Source organism: Carettochelys insculpta, chromosome 9, assembly GCF_033958435.1.
Source record: "Carettochelys insculpta isolate YL-2023 chromosome 9, ASM3395843v1, whole genome shotgun sequence".
In the NCBI taxonomy this organism is placed as follows: domain Eukaryota; kingdom Metazoa; phylum Chordata; order Testudines; family Carettochelyidae; genus Carettochelys; species Carettochelys insculpta.
The window spans coordinates 2,956,956-2,982,814 of record NC_134145.1 but is presented as its reverse complement, the minus strand read 5'-3'; the positions used below and the strand labels follow the sequence as shown (position 1 = coordinate 2,982,814).

Here is a 25,859-nt window from a genome sequence, read left to right as displayed (position 1 = left end):
CATCTGGAAGGGGGAGCAGTCTCCTGCGGCTGGAGAGGGAGGGCGGGAGGAAGGGGGGCCAGGGCCTGGCTCGGGGACGCCCTCTGGGCCCCTTTCCCCAGGATGGATTTTACTGATGGCTCCTGGTTCCTGTGCTGACAAGTCAGTTCTACGCTGTGTCCCTGTTGCCTGATCACCCGTCTGTTCTCTCTGCTGAGTGAGAGTCACCTCTGCCTGCCGCCGGGGGGCAGTCCCTGGGGACCCTGCCCCCACTCCCCAGCACCCATTCCCAGCTTCTGGCAAACAGAGGCTTGGGACGCCCTCCGCTCCCACCCTGGCTGACAGCCGTTGGTGGACCTGTCCCCTAGTTTATGCCTAAGAAGTGCTTCCGACTCTGTCATCCGGTTGCAGTGACCGTCAGGGAGACATTCTTCCCTGAGTGCAAGTGCGCAGGGAGATGCATCGAACGGCCGAGGGAAGCAGAACGAAGGGCCGAGGGCTGGTGGAAAGATAGGTCTCAGGCCGCAGGCAAGAGAGGGACAGAGCCCAGACACGCCTCCCAGCCAAGCCGACGGAAAGCCTCTTTGCCCCAGGCCCTAGGCTCCCGGGCGGCAATGAGTTTCTTGATTTTAGGCTGGTCCCCACAGTGCTTCCCAACCACCAGTGCACCGCCTCATTTGCTAGTGCTGGCAGGGCCTGCCTGGGAAGCGCCCAGGCCCAGAGGGCCCCAGGGTGGCGCCTGCTCCCAAACCTGCATTGTAAGCGCTGGCGGAGAGCGGGAGGGAACAGGGCAGCTCCTTACCTGAGGTTCAGCTGCGTGAGTTTCTCCAGCTCCTGCTCCATGTGCTCCTGCAGCTCGCCGGGGCGTAGCAGGACCTGGCAGATGGGGCAGATGGGGGCCTGGCTGTCGAACAAGGTCGCTTTCTTTTTGCCTGTGGGAAGAGGAGGGGACAAATCACACTCACGTCCCTGCACAAGCCCAGAGGAGGCTGACCCCGACCTTACCCCAGCAATGCCTCTCGGCCAGTCTCACGCAGCTTAGCCACGACAGTGCGGACATGGGAGACAGCCGGGTGCTAACAGGGATGTGGCAGGCCCCCTACCCCTCTCTATGCCCCAGCAACCCCCCGGGCAGCCCTCAGGCAAGATGGGGCTTTGCAATTTGGTTTCTATAGCAGCGGCTCCAAGATCTTCGTGTGAACCTGGAGGCCCTGAGGAGCAGCCAGCCCTCACAGCCAGGTCAGAATCAGCCACCAGGCCCCAGTCCCTCGCACGGCTGAAGTGGGGGGGTGGCGACGGGGCGGGGTGGGGAACCGCTAGTGGGCGTGACACACTCCCCTTTGGGCCGGCCGGGCTTCGCGTGACGATCTGCACACAGCTAAGCGAGCAGGGGCTAAGGGACCGGAGTACCAATCTGCTTGTCTCGAAGGAGCCACGGGGGTGTTCTTCTGTGCAGCTTTCGACTAACCGGGCACCCTCCGAGCGTATCTTTGAACGGAGTTTGCTCCCTAGCAGCAGGCACAGAGAGCGTGACCTCGCCGGCAGGCCGAAGCGTCTCTGCTCAGGCACACGGTGCCCCTCAGCAGCAGTGGGGTCTAGCAAGCAGAACCGAGGACTGGAAATCGGGCTGCTCTTCCCTTGTATTCCCCCCTTTAACTTGCTGGCCAGGTCCCTCTCCTGTCTCACGCAGGGCCTGGCTTTGTTCCCCTTTCACAGCACTGACCCTGACCAGGGCTCCTAGGCACCATGGGAATAGAAATAACATTCTTGTCCTTGGCGCTGCCTCTCCACGGGACCCAGGGCAGCGCCATGTCCCAGCCTCAGTTTCCCCATCTCTAAAATGGGGAAATAGTGTCATTGTTCTGCCACTTGGAGATGGATGGATGATGACGTGGGGATCATTACCCTTACACCTGACAGCCACCTGTCTGAGATGGGTCAGGAATCCCGATGCAGAGTCGGGGAGCCCCCCCAGCCCACACAGCGGCAGAGCAGCCTCGAACCTGGGGCACTGTTTACCCCTCCCAGCAGTAAGTAACCCCCCATATGGCAGTGGAAATCCCTCCTTGCCTGCGGTGAGAGGCACAGACTCCCCGGGGCTCCTGGCCTCCAGCTCCATGCTCAGCGCTCGCCCTGTCCCCGTGGCCCAGCCGCACGGGGCCAGTCAGGGTATGTGTCAAAGGAGGGCACTGACAGGGGGTCAGCACCATGTGGGAACATGGTGGGGCCCCCGAGTTACCGACTCCCAACCCCCCGGGACAGCCTGCGAGGAACACAGCAGCCTTGTGCGCCCTGAGGCTCTTTCTGGAGAGAGCCCGCACATTGCAGTGTGGCCACCCGCCCTCCTGGCTTCCTGATCGCAGCTCTGCTCCACCGTTCCCCCAGGCTCAGGTCACAGGCCAGCTCCTGGCCTGACCACGTCACATTCACTGAGTTACACCAGGGAGCTGTTTGCGCCCCTGTGGTTCCTCTTCCCATAAGCTGACTTGATCAGAGGCCCCATCCTAAGAGGTGCTGAGTGCCTCTGATTGGCTTGGGAGTTGGAGGTGCTCAGAACCCTGCAGGTTCAGCCCCGAGGAGAGCCCAGAAAAGCTCCTGCTGGCGCCCCAGGCCTGCGAACGCTGCACTTCCATTTCCAGCGCGCAGCCCGACTTCTCTGCTTCGCTCACTGCCCCGAGCCATCTTCTGCCAGCTCCGAAACTTCCCTGCCCCCTCTGCTGGGACTCCCCAGCTCCTGCCTCTGCAAGGGACAATAAAACACTAAAGCACACAATGGTGCGACAATAAAGCAGAAAGTGGCGTCCCCCGGCTCCCAGCTGTCCTGGCGGCTGTGCTCAGGAGGGGGTGGCTGAGCCCGGCTCCGAGCACCTGCAAGGGGCAGCCAGGAGCCCCGAGCGCCTGCGTGGGGCAGCCAGGAGCCCCGAGTGCCTGCGAGGGGCAGCTAGCCTCCTGGCTGCCCCTCGACCGTGAACGGGAGCCCTCCTGCCAGATCATTTAGGGATGTATCCGACGCGGATCCGATTGGTGAGCTGCCCGTGAGGGGCGGCAGTGCCCAAGGAAGCCGAGGGGCTCCTGGCCATGTGGCCTTCTGGGCGGAAGCCAGACGGTGCCATTTTCTGGCTCCTGAGCCCGGCGCAGAGAATCCCCATCACAGACCGGAGTCGTCAGAGGCAGCTTGTGGAGCCCTGATCCCGCTGCTCGCCCCGGACACAGCCTGCGCGCTCCCTGAACCGAGGCCAGGCCTGGGAGAGGTCTGTGAATAACCTGGGCTGCTCCTTTCCTGCAGAGGGCTCCCAGGGGCTGGTAGTTCGACCCTAACCCCTGCGGGGTAGGCAGATGCCACCTCACTTTCCCAGTGCGGAAACGGAGCCAGTGAGAGGGCACGGACTCGCCCCAGGGCAGTGCCTGAGACCGGAGCCACATCGCCCAGCCCAGCGTCTCTTTGCAGCCCCTTGTGCTCTAACCACTAGCTCACACTTTCTTCCCACAGCCAGGGAACTCGGGAGTCCTGCTCCCCCACCCCTCCTCTGGCCACTCTGCAGCCCACAGCCCAGAACATCTCCCCCATGCTCCGGGCTCCACCCTTCGGCCACTCTCCCCCCGACCTCCCGGTGGCTTGGAAGACAAGGGACGCCTCCTCCTCCCACAGACACACACCCTCTGCTCCTCCCCAGTGCTTAGCTCACATCCAGAGGCAAACCCACCCCAATCACCCGGCACGCTGACCCGGGCGGGAACCGCCGGCATCCCAGCAATTCCACCTTCCTCTTGGAGCCGGTCCACTTTTGTGTGGCTGGGGCTCAAAATAGCCCCGCAGGGTCCCCCACGGCGGCTATTTATAACGGTAGCCCCAGTGAGAAAACAATGGGGCTGTCTGAGTTCCCTCCCAAAATAAACAGGCTGTCTTTGAGCGGACGGGAAATCCTGCTGGGTCCCCGCTGTGGCATGCACAGATGGACGGGTAAACAGGCTGCCCTCCCATCTTCCAGCTGCCTGCGCTGGGACCTGGCTGGCCTGGGACGCACAATGGGAGTGGCTGCGTCGGCACAGGGCGGGTGCCCTTTTCTGTCATCGCCACGGGAGGCGCCCTGGGTCCTCCGTCCAGTGCTCTGCGCTCAGGGCCGAGTCCCCAGGGGCCTTCGGAGGAAGGAGGGAAATTCACGCAGCCTTGGCCCTGCTGCAGCCGCAATGGGGGTCTCCATCAGCCCCTGGGAGCCAAAGCAGACCCCTCCCATCTAGGGGCAGAAGCAGCTCTGCTACCCTCAGCCAAATGGCCTGTTCAGCCCCCTCTGTGCCAGCCCCTGCCTGCACTCCCGGGACACGCAGACCATGGCACTGCAATTCGCTTCCACGGAGGCAGCAAGGGGATAAACGGGCTCCCCTTTCCCTGGCCCAGACCAGAGCTGCAGGGTCATTACCCAAAAGCTGGGGGCTATTCAATGGGCCCCGCCTGGCCCAAAGGGTCTGCGTGGCTCTTCCCCCTGCCAGGAGACCCCCCTCCTCTTCCTGCGCCTGTGCCACGCTCTGCTGAGTCAGGGGAAGGTCTCTGACAGACTTCACTTGGTGCTGGATCGGGGCCATCCCAGCCTCCCTGGCCAGGGCCCAGCAGGAGACATGAGCAGAGCTTCCCTTGGCTGCCCGCAGCACGGAAGGTACTGTGACAAGCCTGGGCCAAACAAGCACGCAGCAGCTGTCCAGACACACGCTCCCCACTGAGACCCTGGTGGGGATGGGACTGGGAGCTCCAGCTTTCCTCCTCCAGCGAGCACAGGTGCCCGCCACTGGAGCAGATGGGGGATCTCCACCAGGGCTCAGCAGCGCTGAGCCTATGACACACAGCAGCGCCGAGCGGTCTCTCGGGCAGTGCTGCTGCTTCACAGCGGAGAGGGGAAGCCGCAGCTGCTGCGCCGAGGAGCTGCCAGTCCCACTTTTAGGAGGGCTGCTCGGAGCGGGGCTGGGGGCTCGTTTGGACTCCCCCGCCTCCTGCAGGGCTACGGGCAAACAGGGAGCGCCCCCGAGGCCGAAACGCGTCGTACGCACCCCAGACTGTGTTCCCTGGCCGCAGGGCCCGGCCGGACCCCCTCTGAGCTCTCCTCGCCTGGGGCTGCTGCCCGCCCCCCATGCCAGGCTAGAGCGGGGGCAGCGAGTCGCCACCTTTCACTTCTGGGGGCTGAGGCAGGGCCCAGACGCCCTGGTTTGGCACCAGCCAACCTGCAGGACTTTCCCGCCACCACGGAGCGAGTCCGGCTCTGCCAGCCAGGGCTCACCGGCCCAGCCCACGCCGCTGAAAATCTGAACCAAGGCAGGGGGTGAATCTCCGCCGCTGCGGGACTGGGGGACAGCCGAGGCCAACAGCTCTGCTCATCGTGGCTGCGCCAAGCCTGCTCCTGGGAGACCCTGAGCTGCTCTTCTCAGGGCTAGTTCTGGCAGCTGGGGTTTTGTTTTCCTTGCTTCTCTCTCCCCCGTCCTCCCGGCCAGGCTGCTGGGCTCGGCTCCAGTGTTTACCTTCCTCGACTCCGCTGCGTTTCCCCGGCGCTGGCCAGGGCCAGAGAGATGAAAAGGCAGAGCCCGGGCACTCCCGCTGCGCACAGGTCTCCGGGGCTCCGAGGAAATGTTTAACTGCAAGTGTTGAAACAGAATATTTCCTGCCCTGGAAGCAGCGAGTCCTTGGTACACAAATGAACCTCGGCATGGTGGGATTTTCCACAGGCCCACGCAGAGGGGAGCTCGCGAACAGATCACAGCTCAGGCGGCTACTCAATTACCAGCAGCGCATCTGCCTCCCCCTTCCAGAGACCAGGGGCTACATCCTGCTCCGGGGTCCAGGGAGGTCAAGCCACAGCAGTACCACTGAGTGCTGTGCTGCACTGCCAGAGGGAGGCAGGATCGGGCCCCTGGACTTGGCGCTCAGCTCTGAGCTCCGTGAAATGAATTCAGGGAGCACAGCTCAGTCACTGTCGCTACCAAACCGGCCCACCCGCAGCCCAGGCCCACCTAGTAAACGTGAGCTAACGAGAACGGTGAGAGTCAGGCCTGAGGGTCACTGGCTGAAATCTCTGCGTGGGAGCCCAGGGCTGGAAGAGCTCAGAGTCAGCACTGAGGGGCATCGGCGGAGGTGGGATGTGGATCAGGGCTGGGAGAGCAGGGGACTGTGGGTCAGGAATGAGGGGCATCATCAGAGCTCTTGGGGGAATGGAGTTCAGGGATGGGAGAGTAGGGATCTGCGGGTCGGGAGTGAGGGGCACCGGCAGAGCTGTGTGGGTAGCAAGGGCTGTGGGTTGGGAGTGAGAACATAAGAACATAAGAACGGCCATACTGGGTCAGACCAAAGGTCCATCCAGCCCAGTATCCCGTCTGCCAACAGTGGCCAATGCCAGGTGCCCCAGAGAAGGAGAACAGAAGACAATGATCAAGTGATTTATCTCCTGCCCTTGTACTGAAGGCTGGGGCACCGTACTTTACCCCTGGCTAATAGCCATTTATGGACCTAACCTCCAAAAATTTATCGAGCTCTTTTTTAAACCCTAATAGAGTCCTGGCCTTCACAGCCTCCTCGGGCAAGGAGTTCCACAGGTTGACTGTGCGCTGTGTGAAGAAAAATTTCCTTTTATTAGTTTTGAACCTACTACCCATCAATTTCATTTGGTGTCCCCTAGTTCTTGTATTATGGGAAAAGGTAAATAATTTTTCTATGTTCACTTTCTCCACACCATTCATGATTTTATATACCTCTATCATATCGCCCCTCAATCGCCTCTTTTCCAGACTGAAAAGTCCCAGTCTCTCTAGCCTCTCCCCATATGGGACCCGTTCCAAACCCCTAATCATCTTAGTCGCCCTTTTCTGTACCTTTTCTAATGCCAAGATATCTTTTTTGAGGTGAGGAGACCACATCTGCATCTGCATCACATCTGAGTGAGGGGCACCAGCAGAGCTGGGTGGGGAGCCCAGGGCCGGGCTGGCAGGGGCTGTGGGTCGGGAGTGAGGGGCACCGGCAGAGCTCTGTGGGGAGCCTGTGTGGAGTAGCTGCTCCAACTTCAAAATAGCACCCGCCATGTCTACATGTGGTGAGCCCTATTTCAAAGCTGAAATCGACATAAGGCGGCGAGACGTCGAAGTCGCTATCCCCATGAGGAGATGGGAATAGCGGCCTACTTCACCATTGAACGTCAAAGTAGGGCACGTGTAGACAATCCGCATCCCGCAACATCGAAATAGCGGGGTCCGCCATGGTGGCCATCAGCTGAGGGGTTGAGAGACGCTCTCTCTCCAGCCCCTGCGGGGCTCTATGGTCACCGTGGGCAGCAGCCCTTAGCCCAGGTCTTCTGGCTGCTGCTGCGGCAGCTGGGGATCCATGCTGCATGCACAGGGTCTGCAACCAGTTGTTGGCTCTGTGGATCTTGTGCTGTTTAGTGCAAGTGTGTCTGGGAGGGGCCCTTTAAGGGAGCGGCTTGCTGTTGAGTCCGCCCTGTGACCCTGTCTGCAGCTGTGCCTGGCACCCTTATTTTGATGTGGGCCGCTTTGGCGTGTAGATGTTCCCCTGCAGCGCCTACTTCGATGTAGTGCTGCCCAACCAGCCTTGGAGGACATGTAGACGCTATTCATTGAAATAAGCTATTTCGCTGTAGCATACATGTGTAGACGTAGCTTAAAAGAACAGCTGATGAAACTCCTCCTTACGAACAATCAGCAAGAGAAACGCAAAGGAGGCGTCTCCTCTTCTGTGAGACTTTGGAGCACAAAGTGCTCAACCTCCTTCAGCTTCGACCAGCTGCAAAGGGCCCTGGGGCCCAGGACCATCTCCTCCGGAGGCCAGGGAATGTCCTGGAGGGTCCGAGGCAGGGGCGCAGCTGGCTCACCGCTAGCTCAGTTAAGGCAGCCTGAGACCTAGAGCTGAATCCCTTCCACCCTCTCCACTCCAATCTGCACTCCAGGCAGACTTACGCCAGACCCCAGACAGCAGGAGTAACAGCTGTGATCGCACGGAGCTCCGAGCTGGGCCAGGTCAGCCCCTGTCTCTAGCAGCCAGCTGCAAACACACGGCTCTTCGCCATCACCAGTGTGCCAGGATGGGGAGCAGGCAAGTGTGGCAGCACCTCTATAGCTCCCAGGGAGCTTGGCACGTGCCAGGGCACGTCAGTATCCTCAGGGCACAGATGGAGAAACTGAGGCCTAGTGCAGAAAAGTGACTTCACTTGGGCACACGGTGAGTCAGCGTCAGACTACGACTGGCTCCCAGCTTCCTGCTCCCAGCAATGCATCTCCCTCTTCTGGATCTGGACACAGAACCCAGGAGCCCTGCTGCCCGGGCCTGCCCCCCACTGCAGGGGCCATTAAACCACACTCCCCCGCCCAGCGCCGGGAATCCTGAATCATACGAAAATCCATACAATGCAAAGGGGGACCGAGAGCACCTCAGCTCCTACAGCCGCAGGAAGTCGCGATGCTCCTGAGCTGCAGACAGAGGACAGGAGGGACATGGCTGCCGTGGCTTGGGGCACGGCAGAAATCCCTGGGATAGGCAAGATGGACGCAGATCACACACAGGAACGGAGGTGCCTGTTTGCTCAAGCTTCTCCGCCACAGGCAGGCTGGTGTTCACCACAGCTGCCCTCCTCCTGCCCCATCCCAAGCACCGCTCCCTATACCCAGAGCCAGGAGAAAAGCCCCAGGCCCCAGGAATGCCCTAGGAGCGCCACTGTCTCAATTGTACTTTAGGTGGGACTGGCTCACTTTCAGGGCTCCCTCTAGTTTTTTTTCCATACATGGGAGGAATAAATTTTGTTAAGTGCACCGAGGTATGTGCGGACGTGCACCTCCAGTAGAAACACACGCAGCCAGCTGGGGTGCTCTGCTAATCAGCTGGGCAGCACCTGGATCTCTCCTGGGCAGCCGCCTGGCAAACCGCATCCTAGAAATACCGATTGGACCCTTCAATCCATTTGCGCGGGTGGACTCTGCACCATTTTGTGCCTGTGAATGCTGTTGGGGTCAAGTGTGATTAGCGCTGGCCCCACAGGAGGCAACTTCAAATCCTCCTCCCCCAGCACACGCAGGAAGCAAAACGGGGACCTCGTTTTCAATGAGCGTCAGACCAGAACAACTCTCCTCGCATCAGCAAACGGATGGACTACGTTGACTGCTGGGCAAGCAACGTTCACAAGCAACTTGGAACAACCAGAGCTGATGAGAATCTCTCGCCAGGTCAGCCTGGAACTCCATCACATCCAGAATTAGTTGAATAAATTGTTTGCAATTTGATTATTTGTTCTGAACCACCACTAGCCCCAGCCCCAGCCAACACATCTCTCTGGGGCTTCCTCTCTCGGGGCATAGCTCGGTGCCCAAACGCAGGCTTCACGACAGGCTGTTTGCCTGTGTTTTGCCCATTCTAATTTGCAGTGTTCCAGCAAAGGGGTCCCAGAACCCTCCCTGATGATCCCGTCCCCAGGAAGGCTTTTCTCGTACTCCTTTGTGGCCAGTGGTTAATGCTCTTCCTTACAGTAACTCCTGTCTCGTTACATTGAAACCCCTTCATGGTTGGAAAACTCCTGTCCCTCGCGGAAGTGCTGGTCGCCCACACCAGGTCTGGGAGTGCCATGTGCAGACCTCTGCAACTGAGATGGCCCCTCTGTTTCCATCTCTTCTGGTTTCCTTCTTCTTATAAAATGCCTCCATCACTTAAAATCAATCAAAACATTTCATGGGAAACTCTGAAGAAAAGCAGCTCCGGGCTGGGACCAGAGGGTCTCCAGCTTCTGCTGCGCTGAAACCAGGTGGGTGGGAAGGATCGCGCCACAGCCTCCCTGGGGGTGTCACGGCTGCTAGCCTCTACGATATATCCCCACACCCACCTACACATTTTGGCAGCAATTCTGTGATGGGCCTGGTCTCGCTTGTGCAGGTCTGTGGTGCGACAGGCCTCCACCCGTTCCAGCTCACGAAGCAGTAACTCAAAGTAAGCCCAGACTAGCGTGGAAGCAGCCAAATGCTCATTCCCTCGCCTGTGAACGGGGCATGTCGGCCGTGGCAGTAAGTGGTGGTGAAGGGGCAGTGGCGGGCGGAGGAGGAGAACACGGCAATTAAATGGGAGATGGTTTATGTGTCAGCACAGGGGAGGCAGACAGATGCGGGGAAGCAGAAAGGAGCTGCTAATAAAGTGACAGCAGAGGAATAACGTTGATCTTTGCCTTCCGTATGTACTCTCTAATCAGCATATCCCTGTCTGGGGGCTTTGTCGACCCCAGGCTATTTCCTGTCCTGCTGTAGGGAGGGGACACGGTCTCCGGGGACAGCCAGTGCATTCCTTGGGGCCTGATTCTGGGTGTCAATGAAAGGCAGGAGGGGACCCTGTCGGATGTGGCTGGTATGAGTCAATGACCCCGCGCCTCTCCCCTCCCTCGGTAACCAGACTTCTCGTGTCTGATCAGTGCAATCTGAGCACCTGTGCACTGATCTCCGACAGCTTCAGCCCAGCCAGCGGGCCTGGTCTGGCAAGGCGGCAGCACCAAAGGCCCATCGAAATCAGTGAGGGCCTTTAGATCTCCTGCAGCGCGGGCTGGATCGGGAGCAAAAAGACAAAGGCCCAGCTTCTGCACAGCCTGGCTCCTTGCACCATCACTGACACACATGCAAAGCGCCACCCATTTTGCACGGGGGGAAGTGAACGTCCCAGGTGCAAGGAAAAGGAGAGCCCAACTCAGTGGCCAGACCTGATCGCAGGTGGATTGGTGCAAACCTACAGTCACTTGGCAGAGGGCGGCGAGGCAACCACAGGGTAACACCCTCAGAGAGCTCAGAATCCAGCCCTGCGCATGTGCACACCTTAACCTCAACTGTCCAGTGGCCAAGCGCATGGCCCATCTGTTCGGATCTTCCACCGGGAGTTCTCTGTGTGATTGACAGCACCGGGTGTGGACAGCCTGAGGCTGAACTGCACATTCATTCTGGGGAGGTGGAGCGCTGGTTTTGATGCAAAAAATCCTTTGAGGAGTCACTTCGTAGCAGTAATTATTTCACTGCCGGAGTAGGGAGAAGGCCCCAGCAGAACTGCTGCCTTGAGTCAGCCAGGAGATGACCGAGGAGTGTGTGAAAGCAGGCCTTCTCCCCATTTCACAGATGTGGGAACTGAGGCCCGGAGGAATTGAACGACTTGGTTACGGTCACACACAGCCAAAAACCCAGTGCAGTGCCACAGCCCTAACCTCATCCTCCCTCCCTTTGTAGCTTATTTAGCTCTGATTGCTTGAGACAACAGCTGGTCTCCTTGTGAGACCGGAAGGGGGATGGAGAGAAAAGATGCTGAAATAAAGCACTTGTTTGTTACCGTCTTCCTGTGCTTCACAGGTGGGTCACCAGTGCAGCTGCTTCTCTGGATAAACAGGGGCATGTAATTAGAAGGTCCCAGGACTCAGCTGGGGTAAAGCCAAGCAGCCAGATGAGAGGCTGGTCCAAAGCGACTCTGTGTGGCAATTATAAATGAAAACAACACTTGGTGCTTCTCCACGGCTTCCTCGTCCAGTGACTTTAGGCGCCCAGGACCTGCCCAAGCAGAACGGATCCCAGGGCGAGCTAGGCCAGTCTCCGGTCTCTGCGCTGGGCAGAGTCATATGCTGCACACGGAGGGGCAAGAAACCCCCCGGGTGGGGCAGAGAAGCCTCAAGCCCCTGCGCGCCATCTGCAGAGAACACAGCTGCCCATCGCAGGAGAGAGGAAGATGGATTGTGCCGGCCAATAATTTAAGGAACGGAGTGAGTCTGTCCATCCAATCACTTTACAAATCAGGGAGAAGGGAAAGGGGAGGGCGGGGGGGACGGAGTGAAAAGGCCACCCAGGGAAATGCATCACAATTACTGTCTGGGCTCTAATGAGGAGCCTGTCACGAGGCTGTCATCCTGCGGAAAGCCACCTACTCAGAAAGATTCAATGAAAAAGTAGCAGAGAGATAAAAAAGAGATATATTTCAGCCCTGGCTAATATTCTTTTCATTTGTCCCAGTACAAAATAAGATACTGCACTTAACCGGCTCGGTTAAAATGAAAGGGGGGGAAGCCACGTGGATCAATACCACTAAAAGCCGGGCGACACGGTGATGGAGTGCAATTTTTGTGTCTGTGCTGAAGCCTCGCAGAAAGGCCCGGGCGTGTAATTTATGACTCGCACGCACGCTGGCTAACGAGAGGCTGACAAGACAATGAATTCTCGATGAGAGGAACGCGGGCCTGGGACAGAAGAGGGAGGAACTGGAGAGGGCAGCCGGGTGGGAAGAGGAGGAAAGGACAAGCCCAGCAGAGCCAGGACAGGCCACCGCCCTGTCTCGCCGGGAGCATCCTCGCACCAGAGCCCGTCAGCAGCACGGCACAAAAGAGAAACGTGACAAGGAAGCTTGGCACCTTTCCTGGTCTGCCTGGCCACCCCCACTGGCCTGGTTACCAGCTCACCCAGCTTGGCCTCCCTGGCCTACACCTCTCAGCCCCGGAGGGCCAGGCTGCGCAGGGTGGGTGGCGCTCCGCCAGCCATGTTCTGTGAATTCCCCGTGGGCAGGGGACTCTCCGCTGGGGCTGCTCTGGAGGAGGCACCGCTTGCCCAGACGGGGCTGCTTCAGGAGCAGAGGGAGCAGAGCAAAGCCCATCCTGCACCGGCTGCTCTGGCTCGGCCGGCTGGCGCTGCAGAAGGAGCAGAGCTGAGCAGAGCTGGATTCTCCCCACCTCACCGAGCAGACACACTAGGGAAGCAGAGCTCCTCAGCCTGCTCTTTGGTCACCAGCTGCCTCACCTCCAGAATATGATCAGCCCCATCCCCTCGGGCAACATGTGGGCTCCACCCAAGTCCGCAGGGCTCTGCTCCGAATGCCAGGGGGCTGCGGTCCACGCCCAGAGGGGGCAGCTCAGTATAGTTAGAAGCTTGGATCCCTCCCTCCCAAGCCGGCCTCCCCGCCCCAGTCTGCTGCGAGGGCACCTCTGCTTCTGCTCCACTTGGCCCCACACCCTGAGCGACTCAGGGGGTCGGGACTGGGATGTGGCCCTTTCACCTCTAGGGCCGCTGTTTCCAACCTGGCTCCAGAGCACCGGTGACCAACCGTTGCTGCCACCAGAGGCCATTTTCAGGGCCCCCTTTGAAGGAAAGTGGGGCTCAGCTCACTCCCCGGGGGCAGGTGTTCCTGTTATTAAGGCCTTGTGCCCTGGCTGGCGGTGCCCGTGGCAAGGCTAGGGATTAATGTCACCTGCCTTCACACGCCAGCTGGGGCCCCTCCCTGTGGAAAAAGGAGCAAGGATCACACGGAAGGAAGATTTGAGTCTCCTGAGATGCCCATGGGCTGGGTTCTTCCGGCACGACGAGCCCCAGGAGAGCCTCCACTCCATGCAGGGCAGTGGCACTTCATGGCATCGGCCGCTGCACCACCCACCGCACGGCAGGACCCGCAGAGCGCGCCTGGGCTCGGGTGGGGCTGCTCAGCTGCACAGCCACGGTAGGAGGGACCAGTCTAGTCTTGTTCTTGGGTCCAGGTTGTGGAGCTCCGCTCTACAGTCCCTCCTGGCGCTCCACGGAGGCCCCAGCCACAGGGGCTAGAGGCTGGAGGTGGAGGTTTAACGGAGACTCTGCGCCTGGCCGTGAAGCACTCCCACGGGCTGCAGAGAAGGACAGGGAGGGCCCCCGCCAAGCCGCAGAGTGGGCACGGAGAGCTGCGCCAAGCCCCCAGGCTGAGGGAGCCTCTGAGCAAACAGGGTCTCGGCTGCTTGGTCCAGAGCTGGCATCTCTCTGGGAACCCGCCTTCTGACAGGAACTGGCACTGGTCTCTCGGGTCCTCGCCTGGCCCCGCTGCCTCGGCAGGGTCATCACAGCCCTGTCCCGGGGCTGCTTGTGAGACTGTCGTTCTCAGAGCTGGAGTCCCGCTGGAGGCCCTGGTGCAGAGGTGCTGAGCACCCACAACATCACCAAAGCCCATGCTCAGCACCTCTGGAAGCCGGGTCAGGGGAACTCAGAAGACCCGGAATGAGCAGCCCCTTTGAAAACACCAGCTGCCGCCAGATTCCCCCTGCATCCACCGGAGCTGATGACGCGCTCCAGGGGGCTCAGTGAGGCCAAACCACCGCGGAGCCACAGCATCGTTTTGCCACGAAAACTGCGGCACTTGCCCCGCTTCGGATGACAGTGACCGCGGTCCATGCACCAGCCGACGGCAGCCACAGGGTAAGGGAGCTGAGGTATCGTAAGTGGCACCTAGCTGACGCCAGGCTCCACTTCAACTGGGAAACCCCATTTAAAAACTAGGCAGGACGCAGCCACCGGCAAAGCATCTTGTCGGGGAAGAGCCCGGCTCCGGCTCCGGGAGGGACCAGATGGCCCCTTCCCAACTCCACCTAGTCACCTTCCTGCATCTCACTATGGCACCAGCGGAGCTCCGCTCCGGGACCCGGCTGTGGAGCGCCGCATACCTAACGAGTCGGCTCTTGATCGCCCGCTAAGGAATCGGGCACAGCCGCAGAGGCAGACAGGGCCTGGCAACCGGGACTAGCCATCCTGCCTTTGATTTTCCAGTGAGAGCCCCGGAAAAGCCCTGCCCCCTTTGGGGAGGAGGAAGGAGCAGCCTGCTCCCCTTCCCTGCACCTGCGCACAGCCTGGAGCCACCCACGCTGTGCCGAGAAGCACGCCAGCCCCTTCCACAAGAACCCCCCCCACTCCCACAAGGCCTCCTGGCAGGCAGACGCATAGCGCCCGTGTCCTTGACTTGGAGGGCAGCCGGCTAGGTTGGTGATAAACGGAGACGCCTGTAATTTGAAAGGGCGACGGGGCAGAGTCTTCCCCCTGCCTCCTGTGCCCTCCTCCTCGTTCTCCGGCTCGGCACCCCGCCCTCCCCAGGAGAGGCGGGAGGGGGGCACACATCGAAAACACAGATATTGAACTGTCAAAACTGTTTCCTACAAGAAAATAGATTCATCAGCTTGCAGCAGGCAGGGTCAATGCCACATCCCCCGCCCGCACCAGCACCCGCACATGCCGGCGCATACCCAATGCCTCTTCGCAGCACCGACACTTTAGCTTGTAGCTCAGGGCCCTTAAGTGACTTTGAGAAATGGATAATCGATTATAATTCCATGGGCCTCTCTGCAGATTTAGCTGGAGAATGTATAAAAGCCAAGGCTTGGGAGAAGCAGGTCCTTCTGGCCAGCACGCCAATTCCCTGCACTCTCTCGCTCTGGCTCGGAAAATCGCATCCCAAGCACGACTCTGTTTAATCCATCAGTACACAATCAATGCACTCTGTAATCAACTCTTGATCACTTAATTTTACACATGTTGGCTGAATCCCTTTGTTTAATCACTAGATCAGGCTGTGCTGGGGAGCTGCTCCCACCGCAGCGCCAAACGCAACCCAGTGCCTTCATTTCACCTTGAGGAAGAGCTACTGTGAATTTAGAGAGCCTTTGGCAGGGCTGGAAAGAAAGAAAGAAAGAAAGAGCCAGTGCCTCACATTTCCTAGAATTTGCTACTTATTTTCATGTAGATACAAAAATATCCATTGAGATTTAAAAAGATAAAAATCCCCACTTGCTGGGCCTGAAGCATGAAGGACTGAAGGCTCCAAGAGAAAAAGAAACAGCTGCTCCTTGTGTGGATCTGGGCCAGACACACGAACGGGTGATGGCCAATATTATGTGGGCTTCCATGGCTTAGCACAGGCACATCCAGCTTCTTCCCCACCGCTTCTTTACATGTGTTAGCAGACAAGAGGTGGTAGATTCTGCCTAGTTCCCAGCCCCAGGGAGTTTCCAACCAAACCCAACAGACCACAGCCCTGGTTTTTGATGAACTTTTCAGTAAGATGTACGTAGCCAGGGCTGGCCCTGCAGGCGTGCAGACAGCGCCCACCCCACCATCCTACCGGCTGTGACGACTCGGTGCCGTCACGCACCGCCAGCCACACACAGATGCTCTAGGAGCAGAATGACCCCAACTGGGGCAGCCCCAAAACACCCTTGTTCCCTCTGTCATTTAGCAACACGGGAAGAGCAGACGGTCCTCCTGATCTCCAGGGTGAGAACCCAGGAAAACAGCTAAGTGGTATTTCCGCACTATTGGTACCTCCAGGCTGACCCCTCCACACGTGACAAACACACACACACACACGACTCAGATGCCAGTGGGAGGCTCATTGGCCGAGGTGCCTGACCGCTGTCCCTGAGACATGCGGCGTTTATGTCTGTAACGTGCTGGGGGGAGGATCACATCACTGCTCTTCAGAGAGCCAAACACAACTTAATGAGCACCTGAAATCTTAGCAGATCAAGAATTTGGCATGCAAAATGTGAGGTGTTATGATTGGCCACGTAGGTCACATGGCAAATTTCTGACGCCTGACTGGATGAGTGCTAACTCTTAACAGCTTACAGCAACGAAGGGTCCTGTGGCACCTTATAGACTAACAGAAAAGTTTTGAGCACGAGCTGTTGTGAGCACAGACTCACTTCATCAGATGCTCTGATGTCTGTGCTCACGAAAGCTCACGCTCAAAACTTTTCTGTTAGTCTATAAGGTGCCACAGGACCCTTCGTTGCTGTTACAGATCCAGACTAACACGGCCACCCCTCCGATTCTTAACAGCTTGTTGCCAGTTAAATTACCTCAATCCTGCCTCTAGTTCTGCTTGTGGAACTGCTGCTCAAGATCCTTTGCAAGCACAAAGGAGAGATTATATGCAAGCAAACAGGATCTGTGAGCACACATGCCAAGTGGCTATGCAACTGTTAGCTCTGCAGGGGAAATTCACACACAACAGGGTGTTTACCAGGCAAGGCCAGGCCTTGGGAAAGCTGGCCCACATGTTTCAAGAGAATTCCAGCTCCTATTTGAGAGCAAAGGAGCTTCAAAGAGCCCCTGCAGTTCCTCCTCCGCAGCATGGAAAGTTTGCACAAGATGGAACGCAAATAAGTAACTGCCAACACCAAAGACAATGTGATGCAAAGTGTTAGATGCAAATTTTAAATCTTGCATTACACAGCTGTGCTTTTATTGGTCCCAAACATTAGCTATAAATAAAAGAAACCCAATTGTCAAACTGCCCTTTTTTAGCACAGCCAGGGAAAGACAGCAGGTGGTACGTTTCCCATCAGCCCAATGGTCAGAGTTAGTCAAGTACATAGCAGACTGCTGGACAAGTGGTGTTTCACCTTGGGATTCTGCGGACAGGCGAAAACCACTCTTGCTTTGCTTTTGTGGCTTATATCCCCAACAGAAACTCGTAACCTGCATCAAACCGGCCTGCTGCTCCCACTGAAATCAGTGGAAGAGAGGAAGGCTGGTGGAGTGGTTAGCAGCTCTGGAGCCAGAGGTTCAGTTTTCTCCTGTGCCCACAGGCTCTCTCTATGAGCTGCATATGCAGAGCTGGTAGACCAGTACTCTCCGAGCTCACCGGTGTGCTGTGTGCGTTGAAGATTGTGATGAGGGGCTCGGGCAGGAGAGCGATGGGAGGGTTAGGAGCTTAGAATGAAAGGCTAAATGTTCCTCACTTAAAGGCAGCACAGCAAAGCCGGCTGGTCTGCTCCACCTTGGAGCACAATCCCCTCCCATGAAGTTCAGTCCTACTGAGGGTTCTAGGCTCTGGCTCAGCAACTGCACAACCAGCTGACAAGCTTTAAGCGCTGCTCACCCTAAGAACGCACGCTGGAATTTCAGCGTGGTTTGGGCGCGTAACCTCTGCCCCCCATGCTGGGTAGGATCACGTCCATAGGAGGATTCCACCCCTTAGACTGTGAGAGTACATTGTTTCCCATCCCAGCGTCTCTTGCCTGGTTGGAGGCACGGCCAAGCTCTGGCAAGGGGCATGACAGGGCGTGAAGACCGCAGCGGCCGGTGTTGGTTCCTAAAACCCCATTTGCAGGGCTCACGGTGCCATCCCAAGGGCCTCCTTCCCATCCTGACTCAGGCATTGGCCCAGACTTGTTCCGGATTGGGTGCACCCGGCCTATGGTTGACCAACTCGCACCTGCATTGGGCCCGGGAGTAAATCAGGGGGCTGCCCCACTACAAAGGAGCCTCCTTCCCCACCCCCCACCCTCTCTGCTCCCTGACTGCAGACCAGCAGGACTTAACCTCTCTGCTGAGCGGTTGTGTATGGCGGGGGGTGCCTCAGGGCATGGAGTGTGGCCCATCAGGGTGGGAGCGTGGCCACTGTTTGCACAACTGAAGGGCCAGCACAGGAGAGATACATCTCACTGCTGGTGCCTGTACTCCACGCATTGCACCTCGAGGGGGTCACACCTGCTCCCCGGCCTGCCCACCTCTAGCACTGCTCTCCCCACAGGTGGCTGGCACGGCCAAAGGGGTGACCTTGGGAGGCTCCTGGCATGGAACAGAAACATCAAACAGTGACCAGCGAATACCAGCACAGCCCGCATTTATGTTTCAATCACAGTTGTTAGAGACCCCCTCCCAGAGCAGCCCTCCGCCCCCGCTGGCCAATGCACGGACACACGGTCAGAGAGTCCCTGCCGCAGAGAACTTACGCTCTCAACAAAGAGCGAACCGGGAAACTGAGGCACAGAGCGGGGACGGGATACAGCAGGTCAGTGACAAAGCTGTAGCTAGAACCCAGTCCCCTGAGCCCTAGTGACCCCATCCCCATCTAGGGCAGGAAAAACGACCAGAGCCAGCCAGTCACTGTGGCCACAGGACAGAGAATCCACCACCTCCCAGGGACATGCCAGCACAGCCTAGCCCCATCCGCACAGCCTTCCATTGTTTTCTAGTGTGCGCGCGGGGGGAGGAGGGCAGGAGAAGGAAAAAAAACAACCTGCCAAGGGCTAATTAATATTTAATTTACTGCAAAATGTACTTATTATTCCCAAGTAATTGGCCGACTGCACAGCTGTGACCACTAATGAATACAGAGCGAGGGAGGCCAGAATTCAGGTGGAAGGGGGCCGCCCAGAGAGGGAAGCACAGGGGTGTTGCTATCTTTGATCAGCCCGTACTGCACAGCTTTAATGTTCACAATAAGGAAACGTACACAGCTTTGATGGGGGTGCTTTAGACCTACAAATGGCTGCATTCCCGCTAATGGCTTGTGTTTAGCTTACTGCACTGTAATCGCCCTATTACCGCAGCAGCTCTAATGAGGGGAAATGGGGGGAAAAAAAAGACTTTGGAAATAGATGTCATTTGCACATAGGTTGTTGAATAACACTGCCAGGGGGGCAAAGCACAGCGGAACCGGGCAGCGCCTGCTTGTTATGATTCCGGCATAGATTCCCAATAACCACGGCACGCAGCGGGCCTGTCTCAAATTCTGCTTCTCACGCCACGATCAAACCATCGGCTCACTTGACGCCGAGGATGGGAAATGGTGCTTTGATTGCTAATAGCAGAGCAGCCCCCTTGTGGGGTTTCGAGCCAGTCCTGTGGCGGGCTTATTCCGCAGAGAGGGTTCATTTCCCGGCGTGCTGAGTGCCCCAGCGGGACGCAGGCGGCACACTGGCTTTGCACTGCCTCTCTGCACAGGGGTGAATTTCACCCTGAGAGCCGCAGCCATGCCATCCTCTGAGCTGTGATGCACACAGGTCCTGGGGTCAGTGCCTGCCAGCTTGTGCATACGTGACCTGGCTTTTTGGCTCAGAAGGCAGATGTGTGTTGGACTCGTCTGGCTCGAGGGAGCTCGGTCCAGTGCACAGTGGAGGGGATGGGGAAACGCACCTTCCCTGGTGGAAGGCCCTGCGGAGATGCTCGGATGGGGGAGTGGCAGTTTGGTTAGGTTCTCATTGCCTGCAGCAGCCTGAGCTGCACATCCCTGATCGCCCCTCCGGGTGCCCTGCTGCAGGGTTCACACAGCCAGCAGAGGGTAGCCTGGGCATGCAGGAGGAAGAGAACAAGAATGGGGTTATTTCCTGTCCCTCCCTGTCGCACGTCTGAGCCCAGCCCTGCTTCCTAACACGACCGTGACTATGGCTCCCTCAAACCCCAGACTATGCGCCCCACGGCTCCTGCAGGCCCGGAGACCTCAGGGCAAGCTCCCAGCATGGGGTAAACCTGGAGCCGCGCCACTGACCCTAACGAAGCAAGACCCAGGGTAAGCAAATGCAGCACTTGGAACCTTCCTGCACCTCAGCCGCCAAGCTGGCCGAGCGCTCCTGCCTGGAGACATTCCGTCATGGCTGCTGCCGCCTCGCCCGCATCCTGTGCTCTCGGGGGGACGTGGCTGCTCTGGCTAAAACAAATACCCAATCAGACCCCGTGCCGGGAAGGTCTGCGTGGAGGCCCGGCTCCGCTGCACTCCCAAAAGGAGGCTAAAACCACAGGGAGGGCGGGAGTTACTCAGTGTTAATCGTCAAAGCAAAGAGCACACGGGCTGCGCTCAGCCCCAACAGTGAGCGGCGGGCTGGGAAGCTCAAAGAACCAGCGGAAGGATGGTGGGAAGGGAGAGCGAAAGGAGCTAATAAGAGCCGGGTACAGGCTGCCTTGGGCTGTCCCCACCCGGGAACAGGCCCCTGCCTCTGTCTGCAGGGATCTCCGTAACGATTGCAGCCTAGTGGAGCTGTGAGGGAGGGACCAGGTCTGTCTGGGCCCCTGGGTGGTGTCACAGCACAAGAGGCTAATAGGCCTCAAGACCCTGACTCCGACTTTCGGGAGGGCGTAGCAGCTGTGGAAGGAGAGAGGGTGTATGGGGTGCGTCAGGGCAGACGGCTCGGAGCTGTGGGATAAAGTGAGGAAAAGCCAAATGGGGAGTGAACATGGGGCACCATTTCCCCAGGGTGAAACCCACCAGGCAGCTGCATGGCCTCCCCGGGAGAGGGGAGGGCCAGGAGCCCCACGGCTGGGAGCTGCTCAAAAGCAGATGGAGACGCCTGGCTGGCAGCACAGCTCCAGGCTGATCCGCCGTGAGACCAGGCGTGTACGTGCGTAAGGGTGTCTGTGTCCATTTTTGCAGGGCTGTGGCCCTAGCGTGAAACTCCCCCTGGCGGCGTGTTGCAGCCCACGCAGACTGCACAGCCTCAGCTGGTGCGCAGGACTGCCCTGCCTGCTCCACAGTGCTATGTGGGGCGGGAGGGCAGGGGAGGAGGGCCGAGCTAGACCCAGGCTAGGTCTGAGGCGGACCTAGGCATGGAATTGGTTGACCTCTACAAGTGGACTAAGTTTGAAACACCTGCCCTTGGCTGCAGTCAGCTGGGAAAAGCAGCTCCTCCTCTACCTTCTGAGCGCACCTCTTGTATCGACACCCCTCGTAAAACGGTAAGGGCTGCAGGGAATGACGCACCAGGTCGGTGAGCAGCAGCAGGCCGCTGGAGGCATTATGACAGGGGTGTGTGGCAGCCAGAGGCATCAGCCCTGAGGAAGATACACTCGGCTGCATCGTCAAAGGACACAGGTCTCAGCACATCCGAGGGGTGGCTGTGTCAGTCTGTGCCCGCGAAACCAACCAGGAGTCCACCGTGCAGACTAGCAGATGTAGCGGAGCAGAAGCTTTCGTGGGCAAAGACCACATCTGACGAAGCCGCATCGGACCACACGGGTCTTTGCCCAGGAAAGCTGATGCTCCGCTAGACCCGTCCACCTGCAAGGTGCCACAGGGCTTCTCGCTGGCCTCTCAGCGTGTTCTTTTTCTGCAGGAACGAACTAGGACATCTCTTCCTGCAGAGCGCAGGGCGCGGAGCAAGGAGCACGATCGGGTGCAAAGGAGCTGACGCTAATCCGTGGTTTGGGACCAGGCCACCTCCATGGCTTTTGCAAACCCAAAACAATTCTCTGTGTCCTTCCCAGGGCGAAATTCAGCCAGGTACCTCCACATGCTGCTTATGCTCTGGGTGTTACCAGGGACCTGAGAGTTTGGACAACGCGGACCCTCACTGCGGGTGCTTAGCCGCGTTCCCTCTCAGTCTTTCCATCCCTGGGCAGAATGAATTTTGTTATGTGCACCGTGAAGGCGGGAACACACTGGGTCAGAATAAAGGTCCTTGTAGCCCAGGGCCCTGTCTGTCGACAGAAGCCAATGCCAGGTGTCCCCAAGGGAGTGAACAGACCAGGTTGATTAACAAGGGATCCGTCCCCCCGCCGCCCATTGCCAGCTTCCGGCAAGCAGAGGCTCGGGACTCCACTGCCACCCATCCTGGCTGATAGTCACTGATGGACCTGAGCTCCAGGAACTGAACTAGCTCCTTTTGGAATCCCGGTGTCCCCAGGCTCCGCTGGCCAGGAGTTCCACCGGCTGATGGTGGGCTGTGCTCATCTGCACCATCACTGCTGCCAGCTGTGGGCGCTCTGCTAGTCACTGGGCAGCACCCGACTCTCTCCTGAGCGGCTGCCCAAGTGCTCAGCTGACAGGCAACGCTGGTGCTCGGTCCTTGAGCAGTTGCCTGCAGGGTTTATGACATGAAGTTGAGCTGGTTTATTAGCTCCAGTGGAGGGCAGGCGGGCAGGTCGGTGGACAGACAGAGAGACGGACAGACAGACCCTCTCCTTGTTCAGTGTACACCCAGACAGCTTACAGCCAACGCAACAGCTGAAATACAGAAGGCTTTGTGAGCACAACAGCTTCCCAGCAGACACGCTAGTCACCCGCTCTGAATAAGGAGTCTGATTCACAGCCACAGGCAACACCTGGACCGACCTGGGTGAGAAGAATGACTCAGGTGACAGCTACACAGCCTGCCGATGCCAGCTGGCCCGAAGACAGAAGAGGGCCAGGTGGGACCAGAGCACCCCCAAGCAAAGAACGTGTTCTGTTGTTTTCACCCTCTGCTTTTTTTTTGGTGGCTGGTCCAGTACAGCCGGCACCACCAGGACGGTCCCCCTCCTGCCCCATTTCCACGTTGCTACCGAAAAGGAGCTCTTGCAGAAGAGAAGTTTTTCTTTGATGCGGAAGGGGAAACCCTTCTGGCCGGGCTCTGGGCAGCCTGCGCTCGCGTTTCGCTTCCTCGGGTTGATTTTCTTTGCTGTCTATTGCTTCCCCCAACTCAGTTTTATTTTATTTTTTATCAATGCTGCTCAGAGATTGGCTCCTTTTTGTTCTACCTCAAGGAAGCAATGAGCCAAAATCTTAATTACTCTGCACTCGATTAGAACGTAACGTGCTTTCATCATCACATAATAAGGGGATGTGACTTTTCTCAAGGCCACACAGTCACCTGGGAAGGGTACCTGCCTTCCACTACCCTGGTCGTTGGACCAAAGGGTCTCCGGTCGGCCTCACCTAACTCACGCCTTACCGCTGACAGGGACAGATGCAGGACACACCTGTGTATTCCAACTCAAGCAAGCCAGGCACTGTGCCGGGAGCCAGGAGATGGGAAGGGGAGATACTGGTTTCTCCTGCACACACCCTGTGCCTCCTTCTCTGAACCACCTGCCCCACTCTCCAAAAACAAAACAAACCCCAACACAGAACAAAACGCAAAAATCACCCTCAGAGAATTTAAACACCCCACGAGACAGACACTATTGATGTAGAAATATAAACATTTCTATCTCAGCGGCAGCTTGCACGGCCTTAAACCCGAACTGATTGTTGGGTTCGATCTGTCAAAATCAAAGCCTGGCAAGTTTGGGCACTTCATAGACTGGTGTTTTATAGAACCTTTCAGCAACCCTCAATAAAAAATGTATTAGATTAGTAATTTGAGTCCCAAATGACCAATCTGAAACAATTGCTTTCTTATGATTTTTCTGAAAGTGCCTCTTTCATGAGAAATTGCTGGAAAACCCAGACACAGTTTTTAAGAGACAATTGTAGCAGAGCACATTAAGGCTTGGGGACAATGGGTTACGTGATTGTGTTTGTTTAACTGTAAGAAAAAAATCTTTGCCTCCTCCCAATCTCCCCCCACGATGACATTTTCATTATAATAATGCCTCACTCTTAGCTAGGGCAACTCATGCACAGATCTCCAAGAGCTCTAGAATGGGTCCCATTTTCCTAACTCTTTGGAAAGCCAACCTCAGCTCAGAGAGGAGGAAAAGATGTGCCCAAGGTCATGCATTGTCTCGCTGGTGTAGAATGACTGCCACCTGACATCCAGACATGGCTGCTTTTGCCACAGGGGGAGCACGCTCCAGTTCTGTAGAGATTAGAGATAAGATATTGTAATACACACATGGTAAGGCCAGCCCCAAGCATTTAAAAATCGTGATATTGGTATGAGATGGTTTGATAATTATCTATAGGTGTTGGAATCTTTTTCTTTGCTTTCTGGTTTCCAAGGCACCAGGCCACACTCAGGGCAAGTTTCCAAACTTTCCTCCTTGGGTCTAAATCCGGGGTCAGCAACCAAAATAGCAAGAAAAACCATTTTTTCCAATTCGGTAAAAACCTCAGTAATTCAAGAGCCGCAAAGCGTGTGACCACGAGTTGGTCCTTACCAAATAATGTCAACCCGGGCTTTTTGTAACCCCTAGTTTAAGAACAGTACATACAAATGATTTGTAATACGATACATGTTTACTGCAGGACATTCACAAATTTTTTACATGTTCCATTTCCTCACACTTCACTTGCCTGTTTGTACCACTGTCTTCCTGACTTTCATTCCCGAACCTTCTTTCTCTCCGGAGGATGCTGGGGGAGTTATCTAACATTTCGAGATCACCTATCGTTTGCTACTTAAATAGGAGTTGTTCATTTCTGGGCTTTTAGACATTCACTGTTTATTGCAAATAATCAGGAGGGTTTTTTATGTTGCAATTACAGCATCAGGAGCCACAAAGAAGTCCTTAAAGAGCCGCATGCGGCTCCAGAGCCGCAGGTTGCAGACCGATGATCTCGCTGCTGGGATGGAAGATGGGATCTCACCTAACCTCAGGACTCCAGGACCTGGGGCTTGCAGAAAAATACCGACTATTGTAAGACTCGTGATAAACCCGCAAAATTTGTCAACATCGATAATTGCCTGGCTATCCTGCTGCATAGAAGTTGATGGAGAGATGTGCCCTAATCATAGTTATTAGAGAGGGCATGGGTCTGATCTGTATCTATCCCACCCCAAATCTTTGCTTTCCTAGCCTCTGTTATTGGCTTTCCAACCTTCTTGCTCCGAAGCCTCCCCTCCCCTGTCCTCTTTCATCTCAACCTACCTTCCAGGAAAGAACACATTTGACGCTATGCAATAAAAGGGTACTTGCCACCCCTGGCCTGGAGCACTCGGTGTTGCATCCCTTTCCCCCATTCTTTGTCTCATCCACTTAGACTGTCAACTCTCAGAACAGGGGCCGCCCCTTCCTATGACTTGACATAGCACCATGGGTACCCTGTTCTGATTGGGCGCTGCTGCAATGTGCAATAAAGCCATCTGGGCAATTAAAGTAGCCGAGTAATTATTACTGCAGAACATTCAAGCCGTTTGCATTCCCACCTAAGGCTCCAATTCTGCAGACATTCACGCTCACGCTTCATTTTAAGCAGGTGAACAGGACCCTTACTGCTCCTGTGTCCAACGCGCAGCATCAGCACAATTATCTGCAGGATGAGAGCCACCGGGCTCCTGTGTGGGGAAGGTGGACAAAGCCATGAACTCTTTTACTTTTCAGCTTAGCATCCTCGTTAGTAATAACGACGTATAAACTGACTAGTCAAGTATTATTACCCTTCCCATTAATTGCTCCTATTGAATCACTGTTTTTGAAAAGGGCAATTATTTGTAAAGATAGAGAAATACGTCAGTAGGTTTTGTATAAACCGCAATTTGCAAAACTTAAAAGGTGACATTTTGACACGAACAGTTAACAAAAAAAATTAATATTTTGTCCGTTTAATAAATGGGTATTTGCAAGAGAGAATCCATAATAAAAACAGGGAGCTAGCACAAGGTTCTTTTAGCCATTTCCATCAGCTGCTATAAGATTTATATGTAAATATGTTAATGGTACTGTTAATAATTTAATGGGGGCATGGCAAGCTG

At 56.8% G+C, this 25,859-nt stretch overlaps 1 protein-coding gene across 1 annotated transcript in view; it reads right to left on the bottom strand.

The window, feature by feature from the left end:
* The window catches only part of RNF220 (ring finger protein 220), a 322,120-nt gene that overhangs the window by 124,307 nt on the left and 171,954 nt on the right, over positions 1-25,859 (bottom strand). Inside the window, exon 3 of the mRNA XM_075002647.1 lies at positions 782-911. Coding sequence (XP_074858748.1) covers positions 782-911 — 130 coding nt within the window. The remainder of the gene's footprint in view (positions 1-781; positions 912-25,859) is intronic.